The sequence below is a fragment of the Sorghum bicolor genome, chromosome 1 (assembly GCF_000003195.3).
Source record: "Sorghum bicolor cultivar BTx623 chromosome 1, Sorghum_bicolor_NCBIv3, whole genome shotgun sequence".
Lineage (NCBI taxonomy): Eukaryota > Viridiplantae > Streptophyta > Magnoliopsida > Poales > Poaceae > Sorghum > Sorghum bicolor.
In genome coordinates this window covers 17,074,183-17,085,936 of record NC_012870.2, presented here as the reverse complement: position 1 = coordinate 17,085,936, position 11,754 = coordinate 17,074,183, and the positions used below count along the sequence as shown (strand labels likewise).

Below are 11,754 nucleotides of genomic sequence, written 5' to 3'. Positions count from 1 at the left end.
AAAAGATTTGTCTCGTAAATTATCCTCTATCTGTTGTTTTAGTTTTATAAATAATATATATTTAGTACTTCATACATGTGTTTAAACATTTGATGTGATCGGTGATAAAAAATCACCTGTAACATATATCCACCCCGCTGACAATTTTTTATTTGGTTGCATGGAGCGCGTGTGATGTTGATGTGCCTTGTGAGTTATGACTCTGTCTCTGTGTGCGTGTGGATAGGAGAAAGTTAAGCGTGCCCTTAACGATATTTACGTACTATGCTATTAAATTCGCATTGAAAAGTGTACTAGATGTGAACGTTAGCATAGAAACCGTCGAACTCTGCTCCCCAGCGCTACTGAGACAAAGTTACACCAAGGTTAGCACAGAGCTCTCACGAAAAGATTACGTATTCACAAAGGTTACCAAAGCTATACCAGCCAACAGCACACAAAGAAGAAAACAAAAACTAAAATGTAAGATATATTGATACATCGACCAACAGAGGAACCAATAACCACAAAACAGCTGTTTACCACAGAGAATGCCTTACTGACTCATCAAATTGCTGTAGCTATAGCACAAAGAGGCACAGCCTTGGTCAATGTCAAGCCAAAATTTTCAGCCATGTCAACTCCATTTCTCTCAACCTCATCCGGGAGCCTCCATGTAAACTGATTCAACAGCGACGCAAGCAGCAGATGCACCATCCTGATCGCCAACGGCATTCCGGGGCAGATCCGGCGTCCTCCACCGAACGGAATCAGATCAAAGTCGCCGCCTCTGAGATCCACCGTCTTCCCCAGAAATCTCTCTGGCATAAACCTCTCAGGTTCAGGCCATGTCTCTTCGTCTCGACCCATTGCCCACACATTTATGAACACTCTAGAACCTTCTGGAATCGTGTACCCCATTATTTTCACGTCGGTCTGAGCATGCCGTGGTAGCAACAGTGGAGCAGGAGGGTGTAGTCTGAAAGTCTCTTTTACCACAGCTTGAAGGTAGGGCAACCGGCCAATGTCAGATTCTTCGATGTTTTTTCTTGGGCCAATGACTGTGGCAAGCTCGTCGCAAACTTTAGCCATTGAAGTTGGGCTTCGAAGCAACTCCGTCATTGCCCATTCCACTGTGCTGGAGCTTGTGTCACTCCCAGCAGAAAACAAATCCTAAAACATAAACAAGATGTTAATTTTTCTGAACCAACTATGATATACTATCAAAGAGAATAGTGGTACTAAATACACATTGGACACCATGTCACATCCAAAACGTCATATGTGTTTTTGACCGGTGGGTGCAATAGATAATGGATTTGCATGAGTGTAATAAGAAAGAAATATTGAGGAATTATTTAAAGGGGGAGAGATGGTTCTGCGAATTATTAAGAAATGCAATAGTTACAATTTGAACCGTTAATTAGTAGAAACGTTACCAATAATTAGAAAAGTAGGAAGGGATGAAGGTTGGTGTTTGTAATAATATTCAGATCGGAACTCCCAAAAAAAATTAATCAGTACTAAATGGTAAAGCAAAAATCTAAATTTATATAGTATTTGTTATCTGGACTTATTTTTAAAATGATGAAAAATTGCATGATTTAGTCTTCAAGATAAGATAAGATATTATATATGGAGTAAAAGGTAAGGCAGAAAGGTGGGACGTCAGACGTTTAGACATTTTTCTGTATGCATCTTTTATCGATAAGGTATAAAATATAGCGGCGTGGATATGGATTGGAAGGGCATCCCTATTCGACTCGATTGCAAATGGACCGACCGACTTCTTTCGAGAACTTTACCAAATATCATACGTTCTGTAGGAGACAATATTACCTTCTCTGTTTCGATAGAGCTGTCTGAAAACATCCCCTTCACTCAATGCAGCAAGTTTCAAAATTCTTCAGTTCCCTCTGTTTTAAATTATAAAACGTTTTGACTCTTCTAGATCTACTATAATTTACATTATGTCTATATACATAATAAAAACTATGTATTTAGGAAATATCAAAAACAGTTTAAATTTGGAAGGTATGAAGTATACTTTTAAGACCTTTTGGAGTTTAGACCACCGAGATTCAGAAAACACGGTTGGCCAAAACATGCACACACCCATGTGCAAAGAATGAACATCGAACTAAATGTCTTGAACAGTGTGTACTACTTCCTCTGTTCGTTGTAAACAGTTTGATATTTTTTAAAGATATGGTTTTTACTGTCTAAACATAATACATATTTAGCAAAAAATAGTTACCTAAAACATTCAGAAGAATATACAGTTTAGAAGAAAGGGAGTAGAGTACTCGAAAAAGTGCAATTTAACATAGTCTTAAGTCAAATTTGACAAAATTTGTAAAAACTATAAATATTACTAGTATTAATAATCAGGATACATAATATATCTATTTGGTATGAATACTCGTATTTTATAGGATGTATTTCAAGCTCTAATGATGGTATTCTCTCAGTATAGATAAATGTTCTCGAACAAATTACATAGCTCATCTAGAAACTGCAAGACAAATCTATTAAGTATAAGAGTTTTGCTATTTATCTGTTGACAGATTTTGTTATCTTTTATTTGTCAGATTCTAGGCCGTTTGTTGTGTTTAGAGATTCGTGCAGCAATCTAGGTTTACTGACGGGTCCGCCACGCTGATGGGTCCGCGAACTAGATCTTCCGAAACCCGATAACCTGTTATTCTTTCCTTTGACCGCTTCTTTCTTCCCCAATATTTCTCCGCTTCGTGAGAGTCACGGGTGGTGGCCTCGCCGCCGCTTTCGCTTTGCGCCGCGCCAGACCGTGGGTGGGGCGGAGCCACCGGCGGCAGTCCGCTAAGCTGCGGCGAGCTGTGGGGTGGGCATGGCTAAGCCTCGCGCGCCGCTTTCCGCTGTGCCCGCGGCCTGCGGTGGTTTGAGATCTCCGGACCGCTTCCCCCATGCCGACGACCGCACTAGAGCCCATGCCCCATCGATTTTTGTAAGTGTATTTCTTCTTTGTATGTTTGTTTGTTGATTTTGCTTTTGTGTTGAGGAGCTAGTGCGTGTTGGTGGGCGAGGGGCGAGCCGCGGGGTGAGGTTGGGCGACGTGGTGGCCAGAGCCGGATGCGCTGACGAGGGGCGGCAGTGCGGTAGGGAGTTGGTGCACCGGGGCGGCCAGCCGACCATAGGGCGCGGGCGCGGGCGCTGGGGCCGGAGGCAGCAACGCGGCGGCAAGCCCTCTCGCTCTGTCCGTCACCTGTGTGTGGGTGTGTGTGTTTGGTTCAGCGGTGGCTATGGTAGTTGTTTCAAACCCAGTAGTGGCTGTGGCTTTTGATTTGGTCGCGGCAGGGGTTGTAGCTGTGGATCTAGTTGCGGCGGGGCTGGGGTGTGTGTGCATCAGCTATGTGCACAGGCAGGCATGGACGGCAGGTGCTGGCGTGTGCGCAGGCCAAGTGGGCTTGCCGGCGGGCGCGTGCCTCCCTCTGCGTATACGTGCTACACGCCGCTCTAGCTTAGGTTGTTGCTTGTCTGTGTTTGCTTATGTTGTCTTTTCGATTTTGTTCTACCACATTTTTGTCGGGTTGTTAGGATAATATTTCAAGCAGGTTTATGTATTTCTGAGGTTATCTATCATTATTCAATTCTTGTGTTTCTTTGACATGATTGTGGTATTGTGGCTGCCTATTGTGTGACATTCTAACATAAATCATAAACTAAATTCGGCTCTAGTTGAAAATTTGCCATGTGAAATTATCTTTGATGATCACCATGCGCCCATTACCTAGTGGAGTAATATTCACTTGCATGATTGCACCATGATGCTTTTGTTTAGGATTTATTATATTCCCGCTGTCTCTGTTTCAGGAGCAGGACATCCTCCTACATTTATTGTTTTCTGATTACCATACTCTAATTTTGGCTTTGCAATTTTGATTTTTCAGTTAGAATGTTCCGGGAAGAGTTGCAGTTGCTTCAAGAGCCTGGCTCATATGTTGGTCAGGTGGTGAAGATCATGAGGAAATCAAAGGTTCTGGTGAAGGTAATTTTGTCTACTCTACAATCAGTATTTCATATGAATATCATTTTCTGCTTGAAAGTATTTATTGTGGCTGTGATCAAACAAAGCTCTAAGAACAAGATTTTACCAGTGCTCTCTAGAAGTCTATGTTAGGCACTTAGGCTTACATACTAGCAGAGTACTCTGCTGCTTCCTTTATTATTTAACACCTATAAATGAGCTTATGGGACATGTCTTTGTTTTTAAAGATAAGTTCATATGTGGAAATTGTGACTTCTCGTATTTTACAAAGAACAAATATTCGTCACTTGACTGCATTATCAATCCATGGAACTATGCTTACAAATAAAAAATATTCATCATTGTACTGCATTATATAGATCCATGTTCCAACCACATATTTAAAACAACTAAGCGAGTAAAAGAATTATTTGGCCATGGTAGTGCAACTATCTTAGATTCATGGTACAAATTAGCATCATCCTTTACATTTTTCTATCTTGTCTGTGTAAATCAGTCACATTGTCGCTGCTATATAGTTATGTATATCTACTAACAAAGAATCATTAAGTGGTTGTTTATGGTTTACATGGGCACTATGTTTTCCTTTCTTTTTTTTTCTTTTTCATTTTTTTCCTTTTTTTTGTTTGTTTGGTGTGTGTGTGTGTGAGTGTGAGTATGTCTCTTTGTGGGTAACAGGTTGTGTGGGTGCTAGTTTTGTGTTGTGTGGGTCTATAAGAAAGTGTAAGTGTGTCTGTGTTTGTGAATGTTTTTGTTTTTGTGGATGCATGTGTTTTTTGGCTCTGTTGGTCTTTGTGTGTGTGTGTGTGTCTCCGTGTGTGCATGTGTTTCTTTACGTGTGTTTGTGCAGCTATATTTGTGTGTGTGTGTGTGTTTGTCTGTGTGTGTCTTTAGGTGTGTTTGTGCTGTTTGTGGGTGTTTTGTGGGTCTTTTTCTTTTTTTCTTGTTTGTGTGTGAGTATCTCTGTGTGTGTGTTTTTGTAGGCTTTTTTTCTTGTTAGTTTATAGTTGTTTGTGTATTTGTATGCTAGCTTTGGGGGTCTATGTGTAAGTGTGACTGTGTATCTTTGTTTTTAGTTTTCTCTAGGTTGGTTTTGAGCTGCTGTTGGAGCTGCTGCTGCTGCTTTTTTTTCTGCTGTTGGAGCTGCTGCACTCCGAGGTTCGGGCAGCTGATGACTTCTATGTGTGTTGTGTTGATTTGCATTATTGTTTTTATGTTTGAGTTTGACCTTTGTTTTTTCTTGGTGAATTTAGTTGAGTTGCTTAACTTGTTTTTGTGTGTGTGACGTTTCTGCAGTTATATGTCAAAAATAACAAAAGCACTACGTGATCCCTGTGAAGTAGTACGGAGACAAATGTTTTTATCCTACTCTCTAAGTTGCTGCAGGTGCTAATCACTTCTATAATGCTTTATTTTGAATATTGGGTCATGGTTAATGAGACTGCTTTTTTTGTCCACAGGGACTATGTAAAATGGAGAGGGGTTCTCTTCCTTTGGTTTCTGCCATCTTTAGTTGATGAGTCTGAGAAGATAAGGCATTTGGCTGACTATCTTTTTGAAAACATCTAAAAAGGTATTTGTTTTTGAACTAAACTTTTGTTTTTGAAGCCACTAACTAACACGTATCAAGTCACTGATTAACATTTGCTTACATTTTTGCAGCTAAAGCGCCACTCCTTGTATATAATAGTTTTATTGAAGCTATATATGTTCTAAACGATTGCACTGGACATGGTGTCTACAACGACTCTAGTCTTAGGGAAGTTCAGACAGAAGACCTGTCCTTTTTGGAATTCCGTAAAACAACTCAAACTGTTTCTCAGTGTTGATGATATAGCTGTTTGCGATATATGGCTTTCTCAGTGTTGATGATGCTGGTGGAAGGGCTGTACTCTAGGTGGGGATCAATATCTTTTAGAACCCAGATGGTTTCTTGTCATTATGAACTAAGACTTGGATATCTAATACCTAGATAGTAGGTATGACCATTAAAGGGGTGTTTGGGTGGGGGTGTTAAAGTTTAACAGGTATTGTAGCATTTTTGTTTTATTTGGTAATTAGTGTCCAATCATAGACTATTAGTTTCAAAAGATTCGTCATGCAAATTATTCTTTAGCTGTATTTTTAGTTTCGTAAATAGTCTATATTTAGTACTCTATGCATGTGTCCAAACAAACACTCGATGTGACGGTTCACAACACCAACAAAACAGGGCCTTAACACATCTCGATTAGTGTTTATAGTCTGATTGTCAACCTGCAATGTGCACATGCAGCCAGAGTTTTTTATTCATGCTTATTATGTTACATGCTTAGTGTGTTAAATGATTTTGGAGAGCTAAATGGCTTTCATAGCTGCTATTTTTCCATAGTTGTGATGATTTAGTTTTTTTGTCAATAGGATGCTCTGCAGATACCGGCTTGCAAGGAGATGTGCATCCACCACAACATGTTGTTAGAGAATTCTGAGATGGATGAGGAAGGTGGCGAGGGCAGAGGAACGACCAGCGTGCTCTTGGTGGCCAGAGGGAGGGTGGTGACCTAGGTCGCGAAGAAGAACCTGATCCAGATTGTGGTCTTGATCTTCATCGAGCTGAAGCGGCTACTGGAGAGCAAGAACAACAAGTGAACTGCGACATTGAGCCGAAGCGGCTGCTAGAGAGCAAGAACAAGAAGTGAGCAGTGACGACAGTGAGACGTGTATAGTGAGCCAGCTACGGGTGTACCATAAATCAAAAGAGTGCGTTTTGTTTTTGCTGTTAATGGATGTTGGATTTGGGAAGCCGTTATGGGATGATCTATTTATGTTTTAGTTGACAGATATTTCAATGTTCTATCCGTCAGATTTTTTTGGATGAGCTGTCATCTGTTGATTGGATAAAAATTTGACAGATTTTGACAACAAAAATCTGTCAGCAGATAGCTAGACAGACCCTAAGTATAATTAATATGTCATTAGCACATGTGGGTTACTGTAGCACTTAAGGTTAATAATGGATTAACTAGGCTTAAAAGATTCGTCTCGTGATTTTCAACCAAACTGTGTAATTAGTTTATATATATATATATATATAATGTTACATACATGTGTCCAAAGATTTGATGGGATAGATAAAAAAATTTTGGGTGGGAAACTAAACAGGCCTAAGATAGTGGTAAGTTAAATGATTTGAGGTTTGAACATTTTTTGTATAAAAAAATATGTTTAAATTTATCATGAAATATGTTTATTGAGACTTAGTCAAATTCAGATTTGTTTCATTTTGACCAGATATAAAATTGTATATATAGTATTTATGTTAGGAGAAGAAAAACAGTTTTTTTTCATAGATTTGACAATAGGTCATGGCTCTCGAGAATCTTACAAAACGTCAATATCTCTCGAGTCTCGACAATGTGACGAAACACCAATTTATGAAAGAGACGTTCCTTTGTGACAAAGTTCACATGGGAAACCCATACCCTTATCTCTTTCTTGTCGAAATGCAGCAACATAAAAAAAATAATAACGAAGTATGGACAGAAATTCAGAAAATCCGGCTGACCAAACATGCGAACTTGCTCCCCATACAATGCAGTGAATATACGGCTTACCGTGAAGAGTGAACGGAGTGTGTCGCGATCCAGGCCCGCCGTGTTGTCATCGTCGTCGGCGGCGTCCAGCAGCAGGTCGAGGAAGTCGTTCTTCTTGGGCTCGCCAGCCTCGCGGCCACGCAGCCTCCCGTCGATCTCCTCGTCGAAGATCCGGTGCAGCCGCGCGAACAGCCGTGCCAACCGCCGGCGCCATCCCTGCAGGTCGGCGGGCGCGAGCGCCGGGAAGTAGTCGGAGACGTTGGGGCTGCCCACGGCCTCCATGATGTCCGTCACCACCTCCTGGAACTCCCTGGACCCGCCGTCGTCGTCGAGGCCGGTGAGGTCGCGGGAGAAGACGGTGCGCGCGACGAGGTTCAGGCTGGTGGTGAACGCGACGCGGCCGACGGTGACGCCCTCCCCGTTGCGCGCCAGCCGCCCGACGTGGTCCACGAGCTCCTGCGCCTTGTCGCGCCGGAGGTGCTGGAGCGCGTCCAGCCTGTGCGGCGCGAACAGCTCGGTGCCCATGATCTTGCGCAGCGCGCGCCAGCGCGGCGCGTTGGGCAGCCAGACCGTCGAGTTCCTGGCGTGGGCGCCGGGGGCGTCCGGCACGGACCGCCTGTTGCTGAAGACGGCGTCGTGCCGCTGCAGGATCTCCCGGGCGGCGGCCGGGGAGGAGGCCACCACCGTGGTCACCGCGCCCAGGCGGAGGGACATGAGCGGGCCGTGCGTCTTGGCGAGCCTGGCCAAGGAGCGGTGCGGCTGGTTACCGAGCAGGTGGAGGCTGCCGATGACGGGCAGTGGGTGGGGTCCCGGCGGTAGACCACGGCGACGACGACGGTCGTGCACGAGATGGCCGAGGAGGTATATGCTGCCGGCGAGGGAGAGGAGCAACCATGCCAGCCATGGGAACAGCGCACCCATAACCATATAATTGCTAAGCTCTGCTATCGGTCGTATTCGTGTCCAACGAGATGAATAGATGACAACAGGATGAGATGAGACCGATGCTTGTTTCGTCTTATATATATATAAGGAGGGTCGGGTGCATCGCTGCACCGGCATACTCGCAACGTTGACAAATTGAATACTGAATTTGGTGGCAATTTGGCATGGAGCGCACGGGTGATGCGAGTGGTGGCGTCTGTCAGTATGTTTGTATGTTTGACTCGATCGCCGCTGTGTGCACAGCGACGGGTGCGAAGAGAATTCGCACCGCCCTATTGGCTGCTACCAAACATGCATGGCGGCTTAGTCACCGCCTTTGACCACTTCGTTGAAACTGCAACGGCAGCTGCTCCAGCCTAACAGTAGAACTGTCGTAGCAAGTTGAAACTCTAGTAGTATACTGTATACTAGGCACCGTACCTGCCACGTCGATGATATATGTAGGAATAGAAAAACAAGGACATGCCTATCATGCAACGGAATGTCTTGGAAGCTTCGGACTACTGATTTTTACTCATATATTTACATTATCTTTTAGTTATATACTTATATGTACAACGTTTTATAGTGTTTTCAGTGTAATCTATTGCACAGAGTCAAATATATGGATAACACAACTTCTATTTCTTTGGATTGCAAGTATCAGAGAAATATATATCAAATTATTCCAAATCTCAAAAATTACAGATTGTTCTCAAATTGCAGTGGAACCCACCCTCCCTAACCTTATCCCTTTCCTTCCCTTCCCCTCGTGAGCCGCGTAGGCTTGATGGGGTCCGGAGGAGCACAGGTCCCAGCTCGGCAGCACCTTGCGCGCGACGGACTCAAAGGCGCCAGGTGTCGCCGCCTTGCACGGGTCCCAGCCTCCCAGGCGGCGAGGGCAGGCGGTACTAGGCAGCGACAGAGGGAGAGGGAGGGCTATTGCCAAGGGGTGGTGGTGGAGGGACGGTGTCGATGTTGGAAAAAATCAGTTGTTTACGACAGCTCCCAAAACAAACTGTTTTTTGTGTAGCAATTGTCAAAAACAATTGAAAGAAAACCTAATGCAATTTATCATTGATTAAAATGTCCTTGACCTAGGTCCTGTTTGGCACGACGATTGCTCAATTTCTCTACAATGGAAAAGATCTAAATGTCATCGTCACTGCTAGCTAATTGCCCCTCACCCCCTCGCGCGTTAATACCCTGCCTCGACCGCTAATCCTGTATGTCCCTTCACGTTTATGTTAATATTGCCAATATTAGGAGTGCGGAAGAGAACTGAAAGAAATGCATGGTTCCAGAGAGAAATTGGTTATTATAGGACTCCAAACGTTAGGTTTCTTTATAATAGGACTCTTAACGTTTGTTTCTTCTAAATAGGACCGTAAATAATTACAATCAGCTCTAATGATATTTTATTTCTTTTTTAATATCTTTTGTTATCTAAAAATACATGTATTTTTCATATTGACCCTATTACCCTTTAGCTATCATATGGTACTGAGTTCCATCCATTCATCTACGAGACGCGAGACGCCGCACGACGCTCCTCCTCGCATAGTGGTGTCAATTAGCTTGGATTTTCTTATTTGCGCCCTTTCGCAAGACCTCAATTTCAGATCAGATGGCTTAAAAGACGAGCAGGACTAATTTGCATGCCGCTAATCTTTGCTGGAAAGCTAAGAAATATCGTGCTGGAAAGCTAAGAAATATCGATGCAGTCCATTCTCCTTTTTCCTAAACCTGCACTTATGCAGTAAAATAAGTGCAGTAAACTGTGGTCGGACGCCGCCGGGAATTCGATGAAATTGGAGGGCTTGCAGCCTTGCACCATGAGATCATTGGCGCTAGATTTATCGGAGAGGGTTCGAGCGAGCCGAGAGCACATCTGCACATCCCTGTCACCAAGCAGCCAAATTCAGCAGCGCCGTGCAGGTGCGGCGGGTGACGGGAAGGGACGCTGCTCGTCTCGGCGGTGTTCACGTGCGAGGAAGAGCGTCGTGCGGCGTCTCGCGTCTCGTAGATGAATCGATGGAATTGAGTATCATATGATAGCTGAAGGGTAATATGGTCAATATGAAAAATACATGTATTTTTAGATGACAAAAGACATTAAAAAGAAACAAAATGTCATTAGAGCTGATTGTAATTATTTACACTCCTATTTGAGAGAAACAAACGTTAAGAGTCTTATTATAGAGAAACCCAACGTTTGAAGTCCTATAATAGCCAATTTCTCGGTTCCAGATGTAAAGATATCAAAGAGAAACAAAAAGTAGGAGGGTCTCAATTATTTTTTATATAGATTGGATTCCTGATACAAAATGTCTACATTCGAGTGGGCCTCTTCTTATAGGCTTCTTTTCTAATTTAACGTGGGCTAAATCCTTGTAGTTAGACCGGCTTTGTTGTGGGCTAGACAAAACCCATGTAGACCTTTTTCCTTTATTTATTTTTTTTCCTAAAATACTATATCTTGCAAAATTCATCAATATCATAGAAAAATAGAAAAGTGTCAAATCAGTTTTGTTATTTTCATAAAAATGTAATCTATTCATAGATGTTATGAATCTTGTTGTCAACTTAGTTTTCTAAAGGTGCCTATAGTGGCAGAGTTGTGTGTGTATTTATAGGGATAAGTATGTTTACATGTATGAGTGTTGTATGTTTACATGTATGAGTGTTGTATCGGTAATATGGTATGTATACATAAGTATAAGAATGTTTGATGTATATGTTCACTTTATCCTAATCTTTTTTAACAACATCATCACAGAACCAATTTCTTCGACATGTAGTTGTCTCACAGCTCATTAGCAAGCTTGCTCCATTGGAATGGATGGCAACGCGGATACTTCTTCTGTCTTAGAATATAAGTCAATTTTAGGACAAATTATTGCCTAAACCAACTAATTAATGTAACCCTCACTATAAAAAGATCTTATATACCGTATTTTGAGTCAGGTAGTGAACACTTATGGTAGGTACACACGTGTTAGGTGTTTTAGGAAAGTTAATTAACCTAAAATTATCTTTTTTGATTTGGGACAAATCTTTAATACTTTAATACCTTATATTTTTGGATAATAGTACTAATTTCTTAGTAATCTATATAACGCAACACAAGGATCCACTTAACATGTCTTCCCTGCCATTCCAAACTTCCCAAATAGCCTTACTCCACCCTTCTCTCACACCCTCTAATTTTCTTATATGTTACGTCTAACTTCTATATCTAGGATCTACATTTGA

At 42.4% G+C, this 11,754-nt stretch overlaps 1 protein-coding gene and 1 long non-coding RNA gene across 5 annotated transcripts; one reads left to right on the top strand and one right to left on the bottom strand.

Annotated features, from left to right (window-relative positions):
• On the bottom strand, positions 367-8,944 carry LOC8065682 (geraniol 8-hydroxylase). Its single transcript, XM_002464314.2, has 2 exons — positions 7,597-8,944; positions 367-1,152 (listed from the first exon to the last, which is right to left on the bottom strand). Exons 1-2 carry the CDS (start codon positions 8,635-8,637, stop codon positions 547-549), a joined length of 1,647 nt encoding a protein of 548 aa, XP_002464359.2. The 5' UTR covers positions 8,638-8,944; the 3' UTR covers positions 367-546.
• LOC110432025 lies at positions 2,611-6,855 on the top strand. 4 transcript variants are annotated; one of them, XR_002449480.1, is made up of 7 exons: positions 2,681-2,962; positions 3,906-4,003; positions 5,080-5,161; positions 5,300-5,389; positions 5,464-5,576; positions 5,666-5,900; positions 6,404-6,855. It is a non-coding gene; the product is annotated as an uncharacterized LOC110432025 (long non-coding RNA). The 4 variants fall into 4 exon arrangements; XR_002449479.1 differs by having other exon boundaries at positions 2,611-2,962; positions 5,080-5,389; XR_002449478.1 differs by lacking the exon at positions 5,080-5,161 and having other exon boundaries at positions 2,696-2,962.

What these genes read in the sequence shown, in the direction of transcription:
- LOC8065682 (XM_002464314.2), bottom strand. Translation starts at nt 8,637, where the DNA reads ATGCCGGTGCAGCGATGCACCCGACCCTCCTTATATATATATAAGACG. An exon ending in CACTCCGTTCACTCTTCACG is followed by an intron (nt 1,153 to 7,596) that starts GTAAGCCGTATA and finishes TTTATGTTTTAG; the next exon opens with GATTTGTTTTCTGCTGGGAG.